The following is a 25,202-nucleotide window of genomic DNA, read 5'->3' as shown; positions in this document are numbered from 1 at the left end:
TCCGGGAATCCACCTGGGAAAACTGAGCAGCCATTCGACTCTGATAAATAAACTGTTGGAATAAGCACTTCCATGCATTATTTTGTTTGCTGAAAGGAATGTATCATTGTGCGTTTTTGTCTAATACGTACACAGGCGTTTCCTGCTTTTTTGTGTGCAATGCTTTAATGTTTCTACACTATGTTGTATGTTTAGATTATCATACTGTCTATTTATCGTTTACGCATGATACGTTTTGATCTGTATACACTTAGTCTATAATATGGCGCCCCCCTTACACCATGCCTCAATCGTGGACTGTGTGTAAATTTTGAATAAATAAACAAATAAAAGCTAAACAAAATTGGCAGAACCCATCTCACGATGACTTTCGATGGTGACACGTTTAGTATTCAATCAACACAGCGGCACAACATATTGCCACCATCTAGGCGAGTTATGTATGATGCGTGTACGTCAGCGGGACTCCTCTCTCGCGCTTCTTTCTGGTCCCGCTGCTTCATCGCGTGGCTGTTCCGAAGAGACCGCGCCCTGCCTCCGAGACGTGGCGTACCGGTGCTTTTGAACTAAGAGAATTGCTTCCGCGCTTGCTGCACACCTAGTGGCATAGGCTTTGCGACCAAAGTTTGTGAGACGTGCATTGAGGAGCTGCTCGTGCCCACTGCATTCATGGCGCAGCTCACTAAAACGTGGGAGTAAAATGCATTCGTTGATAAGCGGCGCGTACCAAGTACATTTGAGGCGAAGCCTGCTAGAGCATCGGGTTGCTGTCCTTGAGAAACCCTAATGACGTGGACGCGATTCTTTCCCGCATTGGATAAATGTAAACAATCTTTTAGCATATTAGCATTCTTAGCTTACTCCACGCACATTTCGGGGGCTGGGTATGTGTGGATATTTGTATCGAACCGTTTTCTCGCATATCTGGGTCACTGGGGAGCCTAATGGGTAGCGCATCCGGCTGCTGTGCTGAGGAATCAGGGTGTGAAACGAACCATCGGACCAACTTTGGGTACTCAGTATGTGACAATGTGTGAATATGTATGGCTCTTCAGGAACCTCTTTCACACCGACGCTGTTCACTGTAGGTGCGCGAATAAGTAGATACATGTGTTCAGTTAAACCCTTTGGTGCCGACTTGGAGCACAGGATATGTTCCATTTCGGTTAGTGCTTGTCTTCTACGAACCTCTTTTATGACAATTTAGGTCAGTGGATTTATACCAGCAGGTATGTGTCACACTTCTATGAGCGTCTTTGACGCCAACTTGGGTAACTAGGTATGTGCCACTGACTTGCGCTGTATGAATAGGTGAACCGTGATAGTCACTCTGACGTGACTCACAATTGCCAGCGTAATTTTCAGTCTTAACGGAACAGCAAAGGCGTACTTCTAAAGTTATAAGCATATTTGACACATGTAAAGAAAAGTAAAACTGTTCCTTGGGCTAGTTGGTTCATGCTTGAATGAGTAAAGAGCAAGGCGCAATAGAGCAGGACAGAAGAACACGGTCACGGGAACACTGGGGCCGGTCCTGTCCTTTGTGTACTTCTTCTGTCCTGGTCCATTGCCCGCTGCTCTTATTCATGTTAACAAAAGTTCCGTGAATTGTTCAATACCGGAATAATCGTTCGCCGTTTATCGCACACAGACTGCTCAGCGTCGTCGGTTCCTGGACTTCTACTGTGACATCTGCTTCAGTAGTTGTTGAATAGGTCAAATACCTCTTTGACAGCATCGGATGGCATCAGGTTACGTGAACCATTTCAAGCGCTGTCCCAGTAGAGTCTTCTTCGCTAAGGATCCTATCACGTCAAAGATTTCCTGCAGATTTGTTAGGGATATTACAGAAGAGGTGAAATAAATACATATACAAAAAAATGTTCCCACAGGTTTCACTTTGACGAAGAACGCCTTCTTTCATTTACCAACTATGACAAGCAAGTAGACGCAGCTGCTTGATGACGAAGTACTTTGCTGTCCTGGGATGCTCGGCAGCAAAACAGTATTGCGAGCATAGTTGCGCTACCTGTACTGGATGAACGTTGCGTTGAGGTCGGTGAGATGAAGGGGCAGTATATACAGTGCTATTAGGCGACTGACAGAAAAATTACGGAAACAGAAAATCAGAACGATGCTAAAACATAATCATACAAGTTATGTGCAGATGTGCAGAACTGTGATGAGGGGATGTCGCATGAGCAATGAAAATTATTTATTGTAAGCCTAAAATAAAATAATCTAATTGCACGGGTGTTTTCGCATTTCGCCCCCACCGAAATACGGCCACCGTGGCCGGGATTGGATCCCGCGACCTTGTGCTCAGCAGCCCAACACCATATTCCCTGAGCAACCACGGCAGGTGCGAAAAACGTGTTTCCGCGCAAAGCTTGATGCCCGTCCTAAAAGGATAATTTCTATTCAATTTGAAGGGTTACTATTGCTTTACAGGCTGTTGGTTTTCCATGTAGGGAACGAAAAGAAGCCAAGGTGACTTCTCACAAGGCAATGTTTTCAGAGCGCATCAGATGATAGCAGTAGCGTTATCAAAACAGAAGTCAACAAAACGAATTAACCAAACTTATTCAACGTCATTGGCCTCTTTTGTAGCACCAGTAGTTATTTTCTTGCGGACTACCAGCCCTTGAACAGCTACACGCGCAAGCACGTATGCTATTTGTCCCACATCAATGACGATTTCCACTGCCTCCTTGGAGGCACGTCTTTTTCTTCCATCGTCCTAAAATCATATTGTAAATCTTCCAATGTCCATCGACTGGGTATTGGAAGATTTACATCAATGTCATTCAAAATTTTTTGGTTTGTCATGCAGATGGTTTTTAATTAATTAAGGTTATGTCTTCCGAACTGCATAGTGTATCCGGGACCATCCAGCACTTGCTAGATTGTCTCCATAGGGACATAGCAAAGGTTTCATTGCTGCCTACACGACACGATCATCTTTGCACCATTTATTATCAGCCAGATATGTTAACAGCAATGCTTTGCGTCGCCCGTGGTACAGAGCCAACGTGACTGCTTGAATGAATGATTGTTTAAGTTTAGGGCCATAGGGCGACAATAGGGAGTTATAGACACTTCGCAGTGTGTTTCGCTGGTACCCTCTTTCTTCAAGTTCAGCAGTGGAAGCCTGTCAATTACATTTGACCGCCTGTGATTTTTGAACATGCGTCCAATGCTCACCACCGCCCCATTTTCACTTTCCACCTCCATAAGAGGTGTGAGACCGCGACCACAAATCAAAACTCTGCACTCGGGATCAGAAGAGAAACATCGTAGCAGTCATGCCAATTCTGAGTGTTTGCAGCAGCTTTAGGCTCTACAAATACACAGACGTTAATGAGTGAGCTGAGTGCAACCTAGCTACCTTAATGAGTCAAGAATGCGCCAGAAGTTGAAACTGTATGAAACACTACCATTGGCCCATATGCGTTTTCTAAACTGCCCTACTTTTGCTCCATCACTGCAGGTGGTCTTCATGGAACAATCGCTCTATCACTACGGTATTAGACGTCACTACTCCCACGATCCTCCAAGGGGCCAGTTTTATTTCGGAAAAGTCAATGTACTAACAGTTCCATGTGCGATGTTCGTGAGCTACAACGCCAGTGACTTTCTCAAGAAAAGTTTGCATCAAACGTGAGTTACAGAGATGTACATGCGGTCACATTTTGAAAAAATCATTGAAGTGTCATTTTCATGCTGCATACGTGAATAATGTATTCATTCTATTCACACAGTCCATGACCTAGAAGAAATATAATGGCATCTTTGATTGGTTGTTTAAGAGCACTCCCATAGCACTCCTAAAGTGGCGAATCGTACCAATTCGGATATGGAATAAATAATGATAGTGATAATATTTTAGGTTCTTCTGATTATATTATTAAAGCTTGAATGATTTCTTGCAAAACATTCTTAGCATGACCTAATTGCACTGAAATAACGAACAGCGAAGATGCCATCATTTTAGTGTTCCAAATATTTATCAAATCCGGCTAGGTGTAGCACCACTGCAACAGTTTTAAGGTCTAAACCAGGTTTTGATCATTCAACGCTGTAGTGACGGTCTCCAGATTTATTTTGACCATCTGGGAATCTTCATCCTGCATCCAATGCGCGGTAAACGAGTGTTTATGCGTTCCGCCGCTATCGGAATGCGCCCACCGTGGCTGCGGTCAAACCTGTACCGCGAGCCCAGGAGCGCAGTGTAAGTTCCGTTGGCTATATCTGCTCGCAAAATTTCATTGTAGTTCAAACGGCACGCTCATGATCCGGCATCGACAGAGAACAGCTTTGTATCTCGCTACTCTGCTAGCAGCCATTAGAGCAACCACTGGTAGAATTTGTGGGCGTGGTTGAGCAAAATGGTGCGACATATAAGTAGTATTCAAGTAGCGCAATTTTTCTTCTCAAGGTTGGCTACCTCGAGTTCATAGATTATTTACTGTCACCACCAGCCTATATTATGTCCACTGGGGCACGGAGCCATCTGGGGGCGACCTTCGCTTCCACCTGTCTTGCAACAGTGAAGTCAACCCGTCAATGTACGCAGATTGTCCAAGTGAACTACTTTTTACGCTTCGCTTGACGCCATTCTGTTGCTATAATGCACCACCGGTTACCTGCTTAAGGAATTGTACCACTTACGCAACATAACTTCGTACTCCTACTCATGACTAGAATGCCAGCTACTTTCCTTTGTTTTATCTTATATCATTCTGTTGCGGCCCCCCTATTTCACGCCTATCATTTTTCGTTCCATTGCTCGGTGCACGATCCTTCGTTTGCGAGGTTCATAAGGGAGGTAGCGGCGAAACAATGTACCAGAGATGCCAGTTCTCGTTCCGGCGTGGAAATGAATTATTTGAAACCAAGTTCCAGGTCCGGGTTGGATTTTCCTGCACAAATTGGCTGAAGGGAATATAAAGGGAAGGGAATATCTTCAATTAGGTATTGGGGTTTCCTGTTTACCTCCAATTTAAGCTGCAATGCTCACACTGAACACATCACCACAAAAGCATGCAAAAAATTGGTTACCTGAAACGGCACTTACACCTCGCTAACGCAGAAACCAGACTTCGCGCATGCAGTTCTCTTATCAGGCCTTCTTTAGAATATGCGACCATATTTTGGCACCCCCATCACTCCTATCTCACGAACCTAATCGAATCAGTTCAAAATAAAGCTGCGCGGTTCATCTTAACTTCATACTCTCGATATCAAAGTGTGTCCACCTTAAAGAAATTACTTAATCTCCCTTCACTTGACATGCGCAGGAAATTATTACGGTTGTCCTTCTTCTTCCATAGACTTTACCACAGCAATATTCTATTCGCTCGAGCCCAGATTCCTCCCGCTCCCCACATCTCGACCCGTAGAGACCATGTTCATAAAGTAAAACCTATATTTGCCAGGACTAACGCTTATCAAAATTCGCCTCTCGTTTTATGTATTGCCGAATGGAACTCGCTACCTGCAAACATTGTCTCGCTTGCGGAACATCATCATTTCACGCAGCACTGCTAACCTTTTTAGGGTGTATCAACCTGTCCGAACCCACATTTCCTTGAATATTTGCCTAATGTTGGAATCCCACCGATGGCACCAGCTGTTGGAATCTCAGCGCTGCCACCAGCTGTTGGAACCTCAGTGCTGACGCCCGTTATTGCAACTGGGTCGCAAGCCCCAAGGGTAGCGTTGGCCTGGCGGCCTGGGGCACACTGGAAGCATGCGAAGGTCCCGGCAAAGCATGAGTCGACTGCTAATTCTAGCATCGCAAAAGAGCGGCCGGTCAGGTCGACCGAAGTGGAGAGACGGGAGAGCACGTTACTCCATAGAAGAAATCGGAGCCTCTCAGAGAACTGACCTTGAAACTCTTGTAAGAGCTGGCGCAGTTCGGTTTTCTGCTCAGGCGACAGCGGTGCTTTACTGATTAAGTCACTAATGACTTGATCGGCGTCTTCCCTGTTCGTCACTGAGCCTAGTCCCGGAAGCTCGACCGGAAGCTCTTCGGGAGCGTTTACCATCATACACACTACTGCTTTCCGTTGCTTATAGGGTTTGAGCAGATTACAGTGGTAAACTTGCTGTGCTTTCCGTTTTCCTGGCAGACTCACCACGTAGTTAACGTCCGACAGTTTTTGAACAATTCTTGCTGGGCCCTCCCACTGCACGTCGAGCTTGTTCTTTAGCGATGTGCGCAATATCATGACCTCATCGCCCACCTCAAAACGACGGGCCCTGGCTGTCCGATCATAATAAACTTTGGCCCTCTGCTGGGCCTTTGCCATTGCTTCACCTGACAACTCCTGTGCCCTTCTTAAGCGTTCGAGGAGCTTAAGCACGTACTCCACCACGACTGGGTCGTCGCCCCTGCCTTCCCACGATTCTCGACGCATGCGAAGCGGAGACCGAAGCGAGCGACCGTACACCAGCTCAGCTGGCGAAAACCCCGTAGCCGCATGCGGCGCGGTCCGTAATGCAAACATCGCCCCAGGCAGACACAGCTCCCAGTCAGTTTGATGTTCAAAACACAATGCTCTCAACACACGCTTCATGACGGAGTGGAGCTTCTCAACGGAATTCGACTGGGGGTGGTGCACTGAGCTGTGTAGCAGCTTTACCCCGCACCTTTCGAGAAAGGCTGTCGTCAAAGCGCTAGTAAACACTGTGCCCTGATCTGATTGGATTTCCGCAGGAAAACCAACTCGCGCAAATATGGACAGTAGTGCATTGACTATCTCAACTGAGCTGAGTTCTTTAAGCGGCACTGCTTCAGGGAACTTTGTCGCTGGGCAGATCACAGTCAAAATGTGTCTGCACCCCGTGGCTGTTACCGGCAGAGGTCCCACTGTATCAATAACGAGCCGTCTAAAAGGCTCCGTAATGATAGGTACCAACTTCAACGGCGCCCTCGATTTGTCCCCTGGTTTGCCCACCCGCTGACAGGTGTCGCATGTCTTCACAAAGTGGTCTGCGTCCCGAAAACACCCTGGCCAATAGTACTCTTGCAAGAGACGGTCCTTAGTTTTCTTAACTCCTAGGTGTCCGGACCACGAACCTCCATGCGACAAGCGCAACAGATCCTGACGGTAGCACTGAGGCACGATCAGCTGATCGAACTGCACTCCCCTGCGGTCTAGATACTTCCGGTACAGGACCCCACCTCTTTCCACAAAGCGAGCATTTTTCTTGGCGATACCTTCCTTGACAATGCAGCGTATGTTTGCTAGGCTGCCATCCTTCTTTTGCTCGGCTATCAAAGCCGACCGGCTGACTTTTAGCAACCTATTAAGTCCGTCTGATGTAGGCGCTATGAGCAAATCAGCAGATAGCTCTTCTAGCTTTCCCGCATCGGGCATTTCCTCTCCAGTATCTGGTGCCTTTAACGCTACAGGCTCAATTTTATTCAGTTCGGGCGTGCTCTGAATATCAGCTTGCTGCGCCTCTGACCCTTTCTCATCGTTAGACGACGTCAGCCCCGCAACTACCGCCTTTGCAGCGAGCTCCCGAACCTTCGATCTGGTTAAGGCCTGAACGCTAGCCTCACCAAACAAAAGCCCCTTCTCGCGCAGGAGGTGATCGGACCTGTTCGAAAATAGGTACGGGTACTGGGGGGGCAGCATAGATGACACTCCCGCCTCCGTCTCAAGTGCTCCGAAAGGTCCTTCAATAAGCACTTTTGCTACGGGCAGACACACGCTATGAGCTTCCACGGCTTGCTTGATCCATGCGCACTCGCCCGTGAACATATCGGGTTCTACGTAAGAGGGGTGAACTACATCCATCGTAGCTGCGGAATCGCGAAGCACTCGGCACTCCTTCCCGTTCACGAGGAGGTCTCGCATGTAAGGCTCGAGAAGCTTCATGTTCTCGTCAGTGCTGAATAATGACAAAAACACTACTTTTGTTTTTGTTTCCGGACACTGCGCCGAAAAGTGACCCGGCTTCTGGCACGTATAACACACGCGCACTTGCCTCGTCTCGAACCACTTTCTGCGTTCGGCTTCGGCTGCCGCCGTCTCCTTACGCTCGGTCGGATTGCTTTCACTCGCATCCGCACTACGTGTGTCCCCCTTTGCTCTCATGGGCGTGAACTTCGGCCTCTCAAACTTGGAGCCAAATTCACCCTTTTGACCGTCCTTAGCTCCGCGAGCCCAACGCGTCACAAACTCTTCGGCTAACTCAGCGGCTCTAGCCACCGTACTAACGTCTGGCCTATCCAAGACCCAGTACCGCACGTTCTCAGGTAACCGACTATAATACTGTTCTAGCCCGAAACAATGCAGAACTTTCTCGTGGTCACCAAACGCTTTCTCTTCTTTGAGCCACTCCTGCATGTTTGACATTAGCCTGTAGGCAAACTCTGTGTATGACTCACTTTTGCCTTTCTCATTTTCTTGAAACTTCCGACGGAACGCCTTCGCGGACAGCCTGTACTTTTTTAGCAGACTCGATTTCACTTTGTCGAAATCCTCTGCCTCCTCTCTATTCAAGCGAGCGACTACGTCGGCCGCCTCACCGGGTAACAAAGTGAGCAAGCGCTGTGGCCACGTTTCCCGAGAGAACCCCTGCTTCTCGCACGTTCGCTCAAAGTTAACCAGGAACAAACCAATGTCCTCTCCAAGCTTAAACGGCCGCATCAGGTCAGTCATTTTGAACAATACTCGTTCTCCTGCACCGTGTGCCTGATTTCCATTACGAGCGCGTTCCATCTCCACCTCGAGACGCTTCAATTCCAAAGCGTGTTGACGGTCGCGCTCTTCTTTTTCTTTTCGTTCTTTTCGTTCAAGCTCATCTTTCTCTTTTCGTTCTTTTCGTTCAAGCTCATCTTTCTCTTTTCGTTCTCTAAGTTCGCGCTCCTGTCTTTTTGCCGTCTCCCTCTCCTCAATGGTCTCAAGGCATTCCGACAGCTCGTCATCCTCAGCTCCTAACTCAAGAATAGCCCTTAGCAGTTCTGGTTTTCTGAGTTTGTCTGAGACATCCAGACCCAACTCCCTTGCAAGCTCCAGCAATTTCGGTTTGCGCAACGACTTCAAATCCATGGCTGCTCTGAATGCTGCTTTCTCTACTGCCTACTATTGTCTTGCCGCAAACTAACCCGGCAGCAACGACAACCACAATTACCAGCTCTGTTTCTGACACTAACAAAAGCCTGGCAAAACTCAGAAGAAGAAAGTCCCGCACTCACCAAACCTCTCAGCCAAGAATTCAGCGCAGTCGTTCCGCTGCAGGCAACCAGTCAACACACAGGGCTTGTTGCACTGCTCCCGGATGATCGTTGTGCTGCTCAGCATACAGTCAACCGCATATCTTCGCTGCTGGCCTCCGTTGTCGCGATCTCACCGCTGGCAACCAGCTGTTGTAACCGCACCGATGGCACCAGCTGTTGGAATCCCACCGCTGCCACCAGCTGTTGGAACCTCAGTGCTGACACCCGTTATTGCAATCGGACCGTTGGCGCCCGTTGTTGCAAATGGGTCGCAAGCCCCAAGGGTAGCGTTGGCCTGGCGGCCTGGGGCACACTGGAAGCATCCGAAGGTCCCGGCAAAGCATGAGTCGACTGCTAACAGAACAACTTGTTTATTCTAGCATCGCAAAGAGCGGGCGGTCAGGTCGACCGAAGTGGAGAGACGGGAGAGCACGTTACTCAACAGAAGAAATTGGAGCCTCTCTCTTGGCGTCCGGGAGCAGCTGCTTTTATACTCTTGGCGTCGCGGGCAAGAAGGAAGGTCACGGGATGACACCACGTGACCGCGAAGCACGAACGGACTGAGAGACAGGTAGAGACGAGTGTAGTGACGCATCAGACGGGCCGGCGCCGGTCAGACCTCCTCGCTTCACACTTGGGGAGCTCCTCTCCCTGGCTGCCGCGCTTTCACAAGCGTGAGCACACACACACACACACGCACACACAAAGACACGTGGCACTGAACATGCCGGGACGCGCTCGGCGGGGATGCGTCGCGGCCGCTCCGAACGGGCCAAAATGTCCGCCGCTTTGAACGAAGCCCCGGCGTCCGTTGAATCCGCGCCGGCTACACCGCGCGTCATAGGCGAAACGTAACACTAAACAGTGTTTTCATGTGCTTGGCATTGTATAAAATTCATTCCGTTTCAACGGATATGTACCTGTGTAGGCTGTTTACCTATATCATCATTCGATTGTATACTTAAACTCGTGTTCTGATGGTACTGATTGTTTCCATCGCATTTTAGGTTCTTATGCGTGTTTCGCGCTACTAAACATTGTACAAACTTCGTTACCCTTTTCTTTCTTTTTTGTTTGCTTCTGCTAGATGTTTAGATCATTTTTATGGTTCCTAATGCCGTGATATGTTTGCATTGTAGACATTTCACTCATGCTTGAACTTTTTCGTCGCTCCCCTAACTAATGCCCTAACGGGCCCTTAGGGTACTCAAATAAATAAATAAATAAATAATTAAGTGTAAAGCAGTGGACAAGTGCGTTCTTCACAAGAGGTGTCTAAATAGGAGGGACTGCAAAGTGTAAGATGGCATGCAGTTTGTTCCTTACACACAAAATTATATTCATCCGATTCCTTTGTCTGGTGGCCTACAGTATACCGGTCGCACTGGAAGATGCTTGAGCATTTTAATACAGGAGCACCGTAGTTCATTGAAGGGTTTTTGCCCATTTGCACGTTTTTGTGCATTGCTGTTACTCTGAATGTCATCTTTTTTCTTTATTTTAATTTTTTGCCTCTTCCTTCGACTATTCCGCTGCTGCTACTGTTGCTGCTGTCTGGCACACTTCATCGGGGGGCGGGGGGGGTTCAAAGCATGTGTATATAGGACAGGAGTGCGGCAGACAGGAAAAGCAACGCGAGAAACTCATTTGCAACCTCTGCAACCTGTGATACACAATGCCTTCTGAAGCTCTTTCGGCGTCGCCGCATTAGCCTCTTCACATCTGTAACTATACGTGACTCCCGCAAAGGCGTTGCAGAAATTGCAGCTCTTACCATTCTACTGGCGCGGAAGTCCAGATAGAAGCCAGACAGAATGGTAAAGAGGCGAGGAGAGAAAATGTATACAACGGGTAGAACCGACGCAGTCGTGAAATAGGTGAACATCATCCCCACCCTTCGCTCGCGATTCCCATACAAGGGGGAATGGGCGGATAGGGAATACGCTACGTGAGGCGGCAAGTATACGCTACTGCTATATTACCGACAGCGGTTGTGGGCAAACGGGTTAAATTTAACGTGAAGATGTCCACTGAGAGACGAAGGCCTCTCCCTGCGATCTCCAATTAACCCTGTCCTGCGCCAACCGATTACAACTAGCGCCTGCGAATTTCCTAACTTCTAGGAAATATGACGATTACAAGACGAAATTACAAAAATTGTGAAAGATGAGGCGGATCTAAATGGCGTTAATCTAGCTAACGCGTTGAATGACTACTTTCTTTCAGTGACCCCAATACTGGGCAACTATATAGCTTGTGCTATATGCGAGCACAAAACCAATACACAATATTTCTAAAACCAGTCGTAGAGAAAGACGTTACTACAGCATTGCTATTATTAAACAGTAAACATGAAGACCTATTTCGCCTGCAGATAGGTCCAGTCAAGTGCACTGCTGATATAATTTGACACTGTCTAACACACATGTTTAACAATTGTTTACTGTCTGGCATTTTTCCACGTAACATGCTATGCGCTAGGATTGTCGTAATTTATAAAAATGGGAACAAGGATGATATTGGTACCAATGATGTTTATTTACAGGGTGAAACGAGGTCCGAGATGGAAGCTGCAGGATAGGCCCAGCCGGCGCAGAGTACCCCGAGATCACGCGCGCACACTCTTCTTCTTCTTTATCTGCCTCAGTCACGCATTGCTGCGACCTATTCCCCGGGGGCAGATGAAGCTCGCTGAGCGAGTAAAAGGGACCTGTGATTGTACTGCTTGAGTCTGGCGACGTGAACAACTTGCGTCGCACGTGAACGCCGATTACTTGCCGTCACTTTGGTGACGACATAGTTCACATCACTCAAGCGGCTGAGTATAACGAATGGTCCCGTGTAAGTGGCGAGAAAATTGCGGTACAATCCCTTTTTGTGAACAGGTGTCCACAACCAAGCATAATCACCGGGAGTAAAGCTGACAAAGATATACCGAGCATCATAGCGAATCTTGCTGTTGCCTTGTGAGGACAACATCCTAAGATGTGCCAGTCGACGTGCTTCCTCAGCACGACACAGAGTTCGGGCGATGGAAGGATCTTCTTGGCACGATAAAGGTAGAATAGTGTCCAGAAAGCTCTGGGGAGCGCGTGCGTACAGCAAAAAGAACGGCGCATATCCAGTAACTTCGTGCTTGGCACTATTGTACGCGCACGTTACAAAAGGTAAGGCGGCGTCCCAATTCTGGTGGTCAGCAACGACATACATTGATAACATGTTGGTAAGGGTTCGATTCGTCCGCTCCGTGAGGCCATTGGTTTGCGGGTGGTAGGGAGTGGAATGCCGATATGCAGAACCACAAAGCCGTAAAAGTTCTTCAACGACGTCGGCGGTGAATTGCCGTCCACGGTCACTGATGACAACCCGGGGAGCGCCATGGTATGACGTGATGCAACAAAAACGAAAAGACATCTGCTGCTGTTGCGGATGGAAGTGCCGCCGTTTCCGTGTAGCGAGTAAGGTAATCTATGCATACTATAATCCAGCGGTAGCCAGCTGACGTCTTTGGGAGTGGGCCAAGCAAGTCGATGCCGACTTTTTCAAAGGGTAGCATCGGTGGTCTAACTGGTTGTAAATAGCCTGCTGGGGCCGTCGTCGTTCGCTTGTGGCGCTGGCAAACAGTACAGCGGGCGACATACTGTTTCGTTGTGTTCCAGAGCTTGGGCCAGAAAAATCTCTATCTAAGTCGGTGGAGTGTGCCTGCAAAGTCAAGGTGCCCGGACGTGATATCGTGATGCGTGGAATGAAGGACAGCAGGGCGCAGATTTTCGGGCACAACTAGAAGCAAATGGGGGACCATCCGCCGAGTAATTTTTTTTGTACAGCAAACCATTACGAAACGTAAAGGGTGTTGTTCCTGCTGGCTCACGTGCAGCTGCCCGTAGGGATTTCAAGGTAGGGTCGCAACGTTGCTCGCTCTCGAAGGTACGCAGGTCTGGAAAGACGGAAGAGATGGAAACTAGGTAGTCATCGAAGTCATCATCCTCAGCTCTAGTTTGAGGCAAAGGGAGACGGGATCGGCAATCAGCATCCGTGTGACAGCGCCCGCTCTTGTAGTTAACGGAAAAGCTGTGCTTTTGAAGGTGCAAAGCCCAGCGGGCCAACTGACCCGACGGATCACGCAGCCCAACCAGCCAATAGAGTGAATGATGGTCAGTCACTATCGCTAATGCGCGGCCATGTAGATACGGACGAAACTTCTCAATGGCGAATACGACTGCTAGGCACTCGAGTTCAGTAACGGTGTACTCCAATTATCGGCCCCTTTCCATTTTGCCTGTGTGCGCTAAAGGTTTTGAAAAATAATCCTTAAGCACATAACACGTTTTTCTGATCATCACCAAATACTTTTTCGTCACAGTCTGGTTTCCGCTCAAACATGTCGACTGAACTAGCACTCCTCACTGAGAAGGAATTTGTACTAGAAAATTTTGAAATTAAAAAATACGGTTCTGGGAGTTTTCCTAGACTTCAGTAAAGTTTGCCGATCTCATCAATCATCACACACGTATTCAGCAAATTGAGCACTACGGTTACCATGGGAAAGTATAGTCTTTGAGTTCTTCACAACTCGTTGACATTAACCGACATCATCCTTCAGTAAAACCGCTAACTTCAGGCGTTCCTCAAGGGAGCATATTGGGCCCTTTCCTTTTCATACTAAACATTAATAAACTCTCGAATATTGATAATGCGTCAAAATACATCATATACGCCGATGACACAAGTTCATTCTTTTCAGCGGTTTCAAGTGTCTAGTTGGCTGAAAGAGCCAAGAAGACTTTAGCGCTAATTAATACTTCGGCTCTTGAAAACGATTCAAATAAGTGTTCAAAAGACTAAAGCTGCAATGTTCCACCCGAGTCAAAAGTGTTTCCATCTTCTACCCTCATGATAGCTAACCGTGAAGTAAAAGTTGTTTGCTTTTTGAAAACCTTAGGAATTCACTTTTGAGGAAACATGTCACCTGACGATCATGTTAATTACCTTGTCGGGAAACTTTCTCGTACAACTTTTATTTATTTATTTATTTCACAATACTGCAGCCCAATGTGGCCCAAGCAGGAATGGAATTACAATGAAATGGGAAAAGAACAGCACAGAAATAATTTCCAACAACATTTGCACGACAATATAATACAACGGTTTCAGTGGGACGGTATTTATCGTACACACACGTAAAAAGAACAGCACATAAATAATTTACAACAGAACTTGCACCAGAAATAACAGTTTAACTACGTTGATATTTAAGACAGGTGTAGTTCAAGGGCTTCGCCAAAATGTTAAGCCTGACAAACAAACTCAGGTAGACTGTACGAATCCGAAACTGTGCGTGGTAAAAAACTCTGCTTAAGATCCTCTGTTTTGGCAAAAATTGGTTGTAGTGATGTTTGTGAGTGTTACATGTTGGTCTTCTTGTGGTGGACTTTAATTATGGGGGTACCGATATATTTATTTTTTCAGACAAAATAATATGCAAGAGTTTTAGTCGACTGATTTTTCTGCGTGCAGCTAGGTGGAAATGTTATGCGCAATCATGAGCTTAGTTGGAGAATCCAGCCTTTTATATTTAATAAATATAATCTGATTGCTTTCCTTTGCAGGCGTTCTAAGCAGTGTATATACTTTTTTGTGTGGGGATCCCATACAACGGATGCATACTCCAATTTAGGTCTGACAAGGGCATTGTATGCTTGAAGTTTAACATTCACCGTTGCCTTTCTAAGCTTCCTTTTTTAAAAAACATAGTTGGCGAAAAGCTGTTGCGCTAATTGCAGAGATGTGCGCTACCCATGTCATATCACTGGAAAGAGTAATCCCTAAATACTTATATTTAGTTACTGCTTGAATGTGAGAGCCATGGAGAGTGTAAGTGAACACGCTAGGATTGGTTTTCCGCATTAAATTTATTAAGACTGTTTTGTTAACGTTTAGTTCCATGTCCCATTCTGCGCACAAGCATTCAATGTGGCTGAGAGTTCGCTGTAATAGCTTATGATCTTCATGGCAAGTTATTTCTTTAAACACAATACAATCGTCAGCAAAAAGTTTAATAGACACTGAGTCAGCGATTACTTGCACTAAAACATATACATATATAAAAAATAATAATGGTCTCAAAACACTCCCCTGGGGAACACCGGATGTAACGCTGAGCATCCTAGATACACTAGATTTGATTTCGACAAAGTGCTTTGTATTAGTTAAATTGGCCTCAACCCTTTCTGCTTTCTATATGCTTTCTATGCTTTCTGCGCCGTCAGTGTTCATCTTTCCCAGGCTCGGTAAATATATTGTTATATAATTCTTTATATTCCAGATAATGAAATATAACGCCCTAGTCTGCTCCACTACAACACTAGAAAACATAAATACACTTCGGCTACAAAAACGAGCCGTTTGTATAGCCTGAAAACTTCTCCTGACTTGCACACTGCGGGATTATTTCATAAATTCAACATATATTAGATTGAAACCATTGTATCCCTACAGCTGTGCTCGACACAATGTACCATACGCATACTCATTTAAGCATACTAATACATTATATAGTTTGGCGGGACTTCAAGAAAATCATCCTTTATACAATATACGTAATCCTGAAAAGCGCGAAGTGGAAACATACTGAAGCAATTATGCAAAAGAAGTGCTAAAATCTCGATTGGCATCTTTACTAAATGAATTGTCAATTAGTAACATTGATATTTCCGAAATATCCTACAAAATTTTGCGCATACGATACTTGTGATTCTCATCCCATTCTGTAAGCTCTACTGTTCATGCGATGTTGAATCTGCATAAGTAACTCTTTTTTTTGTTCTTTTCTATTGGCATTACCTATTACCCATATCTTTGTATATCCTATAGCTATTAATTCTGTATTCTTACTTCGTTGGTAAGCTTATTCTTGTATTTATATATTCTGTAAAAACTGATATTTAGCATAGCCCATGTATGTTTTATATGGTTGACTTCATTGTTGCGCTGGGCAAACGTAATTGTTTTCTACGTTTCCTCTCAGTGCTAAGGTACCACTGGTCTGTAACCTGTTTAATTAGACCACGCTCTTCTCGCTGTATGCCATTTCTAGGGGGCACGAACCCAGTCAAGCTTGTTGAAGGCTTTCTGTCCGCGCTCCCAAAGATCCTGTGATGCTTGAATAAAGTGTGTTTGTTTGTTTGTCATCACCCCGCCTAATGTTCTGCTGTCCTCGACTGCACTTCCCTTCTCTTGGACCCCATTATGTAGCCCTAATGGTCCACCGGTTATCTATCATTTGCATCATATGGCTTGCCCAGCTCCATTTCTTTCTCTTAATGTCAATTAGAATATCGGCTATCCCCGTTGTCTCTGTGATACATACTGTCTTCCTGTCTCTTAAGGTTACGCCTAACATTCTTCCATCGCTCTTCACGCGGTCCTTTACATGTTCTCGAGCTTTTTTGTCAATCTCCAAGTTCCTGCTCCGAATTTTAGCACTGGTAGAATGCACTGATTGTATATGTTTCTTTTCAATGATAGTGGTAAGATTGCAGCCAGGATCTAACAATGTTTGCCGTATTTCCTCTAACCCATTTATATTCTGTAAATTTCTTGCTCACGCTCCGGGTCCCATGTGTGTAGTTGACCTAGGTAAACGTACTCGACAGACTGTAGAGGCTCACTGGCGATCTTCAACTCTTGTTCCCTTGCTCCATTATTGAGCATTCTCTCTCTTCGGCATACTGATCTTCAACCCCACTCTTATACTTTGTCTGTTAAGGTACTCAATATTTTTGTTCAAAATCAAGAAATGGGCTAACAGATGGAATACCACAGTGTGGTATAAAGGTAATAAACAGGGATAACGTGCCTCACAAAGGCTGGCCAACGTTTCGATAGGGGTACCTACCTTCGTCAGTAACCGCCTCCTCATCCTCGGCATGTTAGATTTAAAGGATTAGTACAGTGACGTCACGCACAGCTGTGGTCGGTGGTGCCTGGTTGTAAAGGGAGAGACTTCAACGAGAATGAGCATTGTCGCCTGACGTCTGTGAGCGTGGTTCCCAAGAGGAGGAGACAGAGCAGAATAGTGGGAAGGCTGGGAGAAAGGAGAGAAACAAAGAAACAAAATGGGGGACACAAAGAGGAAGAATAACGAAAAGGAAAGGAAAAAGAGTGGCATGGGAAGGTGTTGGGGAAGTGAGAGGTTAGGGAGCATTCACGGGTGTCGTTGGTGGCATGTTTTTCTGGCTGTAGGAGAGCCGGTCAGGGGTCACTGCGCGAGTAACAATAAAGACTCAAAAAGACATCAGTTGAAAGAGTGACTTTAGTAGCGTAGCAGCAAATGCGTCGAGTAATTTTGAAGGCGTTAAGATGGTGACAACGAGTCTGGGGTGCAATGCATTGGGTAACTGGAAGGCAGCGGCATGGTATTTCAAGGTACGTTAGCCCCAGTAGGTCAACGTAGGTGTCGTTACGACGGTATAGAGAAATGGCGATAACCTGTGTGGCTGAGTTGCCAAAAACGTATCCTGGCTTCTGGGACTTTGGAATGTGTTGGTAAGGCTGTTTCAAATATATATATAAATATTTAAAACAGACAAAAAATGGGGGTGAATCGAAACCGGAATAGCAAATAGGAGGGTGACCTGCGCAGAAGCGGGTGGGGGCTGGTGTACTTTGGAAAGGGGGTATAAAAAAGTTGATATAAACGTAAAAACATGAAAGACTATAATAAATTGAGTTGTAGGCAGGAAAAAAGTTTTCGAAGTGGTGGGATAGGTGAGCTCACTAATTAAGGTTAGCTGGTGACATAATGTGTTTTGTGCCTAGGTTGATGATATGATAATTTCAGACTTAGGTTACCGCTTTTAAAGATTCTAAGATGCCACGTGCCAAAATAACTCCAGTCGGGTGTAGGCAATTTAACTTGTGCATGAGGTGTGATTCCGTATATTTCCTTTCGCTAGGTAAACGAAAATTTGTTTGTGGTATATAGAGCCTTGCTTTGTAGGATATATGACCATGTTCATTGAAGTGGCTAGCTACTGCTATAGGTAAATTGTGTTTTGTATCCGCGTGCTGACCGTTGAGTCTTGTATACATTTGTAGTCTATTCTCACCTATATATTGTTTGCTACAAGCAGCACATCCTAGACAATACACTACGTTGCTTGATGTGCAGGTGAAACCCGAAGTTATCTTGTGTGAGTACTTCGACGCTGTACGTTTTACTGTAGTAGTAGATTGAATATCTTTGCATGGAGAGCACTTGGAGCGGCCGCAGGGACCGGTTCCAAACTTCGCATGTGTCCTTAGTTTGGCATAGACAAGAATATTGCTATGGGCGTGTGATATTTGCTTGTTTGAACGAGGCGCGTGGGCGCCATCACTCGAGAAAAGAGGAGGAAGAGCAAAGTGGGCCCGCGCTGTGAATCGAACCGGTCAGCGCTGCAACCGCTGTTGTATTCATAACGTGTAAATAGTTGCTGGTCTTACTGACTCGCCCTTCGCGTGAGATTGTCGTGCAGGTGCGGGGTAAGCTAAATTTAGTGTTGCGTCTGTAAGCTACTCTGGGCGCGTCGGGAAACATTATATTAAGTTTCTGGCTCCTGGTGAGAATAGGGTAGTATTTAAGGAGGATGTTGTTAACGTTTTGGAGTGTGTTTGAGAATTTAGTACCAAGAAGAGGTGTTGTTGTTCTTGTGATCCTCGGGCGGGGCTTCATGACCTCGGCTCAATTAAGTTTGGTTGCAATGGTGTAGGGTTTTGGAGGTCACTGTATGGGCGGTTTCTGTTCGATAGGGTTTCTTCAAGGTGATAGAGTATGTCTAGGAAGTCTTGGCTTTCAATGCAAATGTGACGTAGTCACGTGGCTTTGCCTTTAAAGATGCCTTGTTTGCGATGTCTGGGATGGTGGCTCATATTGGGGGCGAGGAGTTACGGAGTCGCCATCTGTTGGAAGCGCCTGGCTTGCTTAGTACGAGGGATCACGTGGCGTGCTCCTCATAGGTTTCGCTTCCGGCGCTCAATAAAAACACCACGCGGCAGCCCTCCAGGACATTTATATAGGTACTCTCAAAACGAAGGAAGTTTTTTGACTGTCGATATAATAATCTTGGGCAAACTGAAAGCACAGAATCGTTTACAGACGCTATCTCTCTACCGAATACGCACAGTGAACGACACTGTGCGCGGTTGTCGCGATGGAGCCTACCGAACCGGCTTCTTGCATGAAAAGTAGGCAATCGCTAAGAGTAAACTATGTGAAATATGTTTTCATAGTGGGTTGCCTGTATAACCAAATGGGACATAACAGAATGAAGCCTCAGTGCAGCGATCGCACGGGTGCGCAGCGACCGACTGCGCGTCTGCATGCCTGTCCGCACACAATGTTTTGCTTTCGCTGCGAACGCGTTTTCGCGCAGTGCCATGAGCTTTCGGCCATAGCATATGAGCATTTGACAGTACAGTAGCAACCACTGTTGCGCGGACGCTATCGAAACTGTTAAAAAATAATTTTGTTATAGACTTCGACGCTTACGGCGACTGTGATGTGACGCTTCGACGATTCAAACTTTTTTTGTGTTCTAAATTCTTGGACATTTCAACGTTATTTCTCAAGTTGCCTCGCGCTCTGCGTTTATTGGTCTTCTCAGTGTGCGATTTCCCTCTGCTTCTTTTTTGTAATCCAGTGCAATAATTCATAACACAAACATGACCATATGCCACGCCTTTATTTTAATGTGCGTCTTACCGCTCCCTTTCCGTTCCAGTGAACTTGCAAGTATCTATAATCAAAATTTCATATACCAAACCACCATGGTCTTAGCCGGGCAGCGGGTGCGGGCGAGCGTTTCTCTCAATGCTCGTTTTCTGCTACTCACCGAACATCACGCAGTCCCAGCGCCGTAGCAGAAATGTTCCTCGCGTCTGTGCTTGCTGTATATCCGAGTGGTAGCCGATGGCTGTCTGCCGGTTCTAAGTTTCGCTAGCCAAGCTTCACGCAGCTCCTTGCCCTGCGGCTACGTGTAAATAAGGCTGACACCAGGCTCCGACGCGTACGTCCGGCACTGCGGTACCGAGCATTAGCCTACCATGCTACACGCCTCCAAAGGCAGCCGCTACCTATTATAGTACTTTCAAATGTTGTCAAGCAGACACCCAAGGCGGTGAAGCCTCACCTCTTAATCAGAACCGCGGCCAAGATGGGACTTTAAACTTTCGTTTTCCGCTCGCTTCGGCGCTTCTGAAGCAGCCGACGCGGCAGCTGTGTCCACGTGATCGCTCATGCCACGTGACACCGACAGTGGCGCCAACTTTTGTAGTGGTAGAGCTCGCCCCCAATAATGTAGGTACTGTTGACTGTCGAAAGGTTTCAAACATAGCATTGTCTTTAGTGCCTCATTGTCAATGTATATTGTTGTGTCCAGGATGGACACAACAAATAATGGGCTTAGTTGAAGATTCTGATGCTAATTTTATTGTTAGATATAAAGAGTTTAGAAATGCTGCATATTTATCTAGACGATCTTGACCATGTCCCCATATTATGGACATGTCGCCTATGTGTCGTAGGTATGTGTGGGGCCTGTCAGTGCAGCGCGGTAGAAAAGTTGTTTCTAGAATCCCCATAAATATTTTTTTTCGCTGGTGCATCGCGTCGGGGGGCAGCGTCGCAGCAGCCATTGCCAAGTGCCCAGCCCGCGTACAGCGAGCAGGTACCTTTGGCTCCTGCCCCCTGGTGGAAGTAGGTAAGTCTACTCCATCCAACCAGCAAACAAGCCAGGCTACCCTTGGGCTGCCGGCACCACAAGAGTTATCTGCGGCAACCTGCGCTACACGCAGTGATCCCGCAGGACCGATAGCGGCCCCGCAGTTCGGCGCAGCAAAGGCTGCGCCGGCCTCCCCGGCCCCTTCCAGCGCTGGCAACAGCGAGCGCAGCCAAATCCGACAGGGAGCCCCATCGACCTCCGGGCTGGTGCGCACAGGGTTCTTGCCTTCCGAGGTGAGGAGGAGGAATGAACGTTTATTGTAAGGAACAGCGAGAAAGTGTCCTTTCTTCGCCCTAGGTGGGCGGCTATCTTAGTCCAGAAAGCCGTTGGCTAATGCTGCAGCCCGGGCCCGGTCCACCAGACTTCGCTGATCTTCCAGGCTCTGCGCCTTTAACATTGCCTCCCACGTTTCTTCGATCGCTTGTAGCGGTTCTGAGGCATCATCTTGACTGTTTTTCTCGCGGTGTGGGCACACCAACACCGTGTGTAGGAGCGTCTCTGGTACGCCACAATACCGGCATAGATATGAGAGTTTGGTGGGGTGCATTCGGTGCATAATAATTCCATGTACATACGTATTTGTTTGTAGTCTGCGAAGGGCGGTGGCTTCCTCCTTACTTAATTTTGGATGAGGTAGAGGATATTGTCTTCTTTCCAGTCGCTAATGTTGCAACATTACGGCGTAGCTGATGGGAATGTACTACATCCTCGTCGCTTTCCGGAGACCGTGCGGCAGGAAATCCCGGATGGTATGCTCTCGGGCGACAGCATGTGCTGCTTCGTTTCCTGCCAGGTGTTCATGGCCTGGGGTCCATGCGACGTAGTTCTCGGGTAGTTCTTGGCATCTTGTTATTTCTTTTAGAATCTTCACTGCAGCGGCCGAAATTCGGCCTTTTCGTAAGTTTCTACATGCTGTTTGCGAGTCGCTTGAGATTATTGCTGTGTCTTTGCATGTGGCAATGCCGAGGACGATGGCCACTTCCTCCGCCGTTTCTGGATTTCTGGCCGGTATGGTGGCAGCGATTAGCTCCTTTTCTTGGTTGTTGGTCACGGTAATTGCGTATGCTCTTCTACCTGGGTATTTTGCCGCATCTGGTTATCTCGCGTTGGGGTTCTTTGAGTATTTCTTGCTGAGCGCTCTAACTCTTGCTTGTCTTCGGTCTTTGTGGTATGTTGCATGCATGTTGCGAGGTATTGGAGCGACTCAGATAGAGTCACGAAGATGTGGCGGCAATCTGGATTTCGCGTCTGAGTCTGCTATGAAGTTTTCGCTGTATGCGAGCTTGCGAAGTACTGCTCTGCCTCTTTGAGTCAGCTTAAGGCGTTCCAGCTGGCTGGCTCTGTGCGCTTCGCTCATTTCTTTCCAGGTGTAATGGAGGCCAAGTTTGAGGAGTGTCGTGGTTGAGGTCGTACTCGGGAGTGCTAGTGCGCTCTTGATTGCTCTTCTGATGATGATGTTGAGTTTTTCAATTTCAGCGTTTTTGAGGAGTAGATACGGGGTGACATATGTGATCCGGCTTATAAGGAGTGCTTGGATTAATTGGACGGTTTCTTGCTCTTTAAGTCCTCTTCTTTGGGTGGTTATACGCCGAATGAGATGGGTTACTTGTGTTAGGGTCTTCTGAAGCTTCGGAAGTGTAGCTGCCCCAGAACCGTTTTTATGTATTGTGAGGCCAAGGGCGTGGAGGGAGCCAACTTGAGGGATATCGATTCCATTGAGTCTGACGTTGGGATCTGGAGCGACGTAGGCTGGTGGTCTTCCCCGGGTCCTTGCTTTGAGTATAGGTAGCTCTGATTTTTCGGGGGCGCACTGGAGACCGCATTTTAAGAGGTACTGTTCTACCTGGTCGATGGCCTCTTGGAGGGTAGTTTGGTGTTGGCCGGTTGTGGACACTTTTGTCCATAACGGTATATCATCGGCGTATATTGCATGGCTTAAATCTTCGATGCCATCGAGTTGTTGTGGGAGCTTAATCATTGCGAGATTGAACAACAAAGGTGAAATGAGTGATCCTTGTGGAGTTCCTTTGTTGGGCATTTCGAGCTTGTCGCTTCGGATGTTGCCTATACCCATCGTGGCCGTGGGATCTTTGCGAAAGCCGTGTACGTACTGGTAGGTCCGAATTCCGCAGTTTGTATCTTGGAGATTTTGGAGGATTGCTTCATGCTTGACATTATGGAAGGCTCCTGTTACATCTATTGGTAAAATTGAGAACTTTTTGTGGCATTCTAGGTGGTCCAAGTGGTCTTCTTTGAGCTGAGAGGAGCTGTCGGAAGCCAAACATAGTGTCGGGCATGAGTCCTGAGTCTTCGAGGTATGTGGTGAGCCGATCGTGAACCATGTGTTCGAGCAGCTTTCCAGCGCAGGAAGTAAGGGAGATGGGCCGTAAGTTGCTGATTCGTAGTGGCTTGTTGTGTTTTGGGATCATAATTACTTTTGCGTGCTTCCATTCTGCCGGGTGCACAACGTTTTCCCAGCAGTTATTCATGTAGTCGAGGAGTCCATTCAGGGCCTTGTCTGGGAGGTTTCGTATGATCTTGTTCGTCACCTTGTCATTTCCTGGCGGTGTGTTACAGGTCAATTTGGCAAGGCCGGCATGGAGTTCAGGAAGCGTGAAAGGGCTGTCGAGGGTGAGATGTGGTTAGCCTTTCTACGGTCGGGGATCGGTAACCTTGGGGGCATTGTCTCCGACAAGTTTACGCTTGATTTCTTCCAGAATTTGTTTGTTTGTTCCTGTATGGGAGTTAATGATTTTCTTGAGGTCATGTCTTTGCTTGTTGTTGGTTCTGGTGGTAGCTAAAAGGGCTCGCAGTATAAGCCAGGTCTTCTTCGTGCTGAGTGTGCCGTGAAGTTGGTCGCACAGCTTATTCCGATTCTGCCTGCTTAGTTAATCTCCATATTCTTCTGCTTGCTTTGTAATGTGAGCGATCCGTCTCTGCAGTTTGCGGTCAAGTTTCATCTTTTTCCACCGCCTCAGTAGTCCTCTTCTGCCAACCCAAAGATGTAGGAGGTGAGAGTCTACGGCCAGCGTGTCCATGGTGAGTTGGCCGCTATTTTGTAGCGATGCCTTATGCCTTATTCTATGCTATTCTTATCATCCACCACACACGGCCGCTTGATCCCGTTGATAATGTGGGCAGACCGTCGCTCTGACCACTGGCCAAGCGCGAAAAGCCTGAAAAAGCATAGAATTGGAAAAGGCATCGCTACAAAATTCCGGCCTTGGATGACTTTGGTGCGGTTCTCCGCCAACTTGACCACTTCGGTGAGCCACTCTTCAATATTTTCGATGTTTTCTTCAATTTCATTTCATTTAATTTTTATTTCCTTAAAGAGCCCCTGCAGGGGGTTTTACATAAGAGGTGGGGTTAACGTGAGAAAGTAAAACATTTTTTTTTCATGATGACAGGTGGGATGTAACTTTTTCTAGGAAGGTTGATGGACAGGTGGTGGCTACAATTTCACGGGGAAGGTCGTTCCAGTCGCTTGCTGTTCGGAGGAAGAATGACTGGGAAAATCTAGTCATACGGGCACGTTGGCGTGAGACTTTCAGCGGATGACCAATTCGGCGAGACGTGCGTGATGGCGGTGCGCAGATTCCGGTCTGGCTGCATTGTGGAGGTCTTTACGCGCTTTCTTGCGAGCCGTGTCGGTGTTGTTGTACAGCTTTTCTACTGTGGCTTTCGTTTCGTGGTTCTGCTTGGCATAGGACATGAAATTGCTGAGGTCTTGGAGGGTAGCATGGATAGGGGCCAGCTGAGCGGTGATGTGTTGCAGGAGCTGTTGTGATATCTCCTTTGCAAAAGTGGCCGTGGCCTCCTGTATCTGCTTCCGCACGTCCATTGTTACGATTTCCTTGATTCTTTCTTCCGTAAGGGGGGCGGGATGTTTGACATTCCTTGAGGTTTGGAGGCTTGATTGGCGGTGTTTTGCTCTTTGCACATTTGTATGAGCTTGTCAATGAGGGCTTGCTGATTTTAAAGTTGTGCTCGCAGGTCTCGTTCGGTTTCCGTGGGCTCTTGTGCTCATGTGTTTCCTCCTGCAGCGTCTGCATATGTGACTCGCTTTTGTGCGCTGCGTATACGGGATCGAGATCGTGACCTTGACCGGGGTCCTTCGTTTGCTTGACCACTTGTTGATTTGAAGTCACTTCTGGATCTGCCTGGACTCTGTAGTGAGGTACTGCTTGATTAGGATAGTGCCG

General features: G+C 47.0%; 1 protein-coding gene across 1 annotated transcript in view; it reads left to right on the top strand.

Moving 5' to 3' along the window:
• The window catches only part of LOC139051560 (uncharacterized), a 68,908-nt gene that overhangs the window by 28,463 nt on the left and 15,243 nt on the right, over positions 1–25,202 (top strand). The window contains exon 3 of the mRNA XM_070528527.1: positions 3,491–3,660. Coding sequence (XP_070384628.1) covers positions 3,491–3,660 — 170 coding nt within the window. The remainder of the gene's footprint in view (positions 1–3,490; positions 3,661–25,202) is intronic.

The sequence above is a fragment of the Dermacentor albipictus genome, unplaced genomic scaffold (assembly GCF_038994185.2).
Source record: "Dermacentor albipictus isolate Rhodes 1998 colony unplaced genomic scaffold, USDA_Dalb.pri_finalv2 scaffold_12, whole genome shotgun sequence".
In the NCBI taxonomy this organism is placed as follows: domain Eukaryota; kingdom Metazoa; phylum Arthropoda; class Arachnida; order Ixodida; family Ixodidae; genus Dermacentor; species Dermacentor albipictus.
This window is presented reverse-complemented; position numbering and strand designations above follow the sequence as displayed.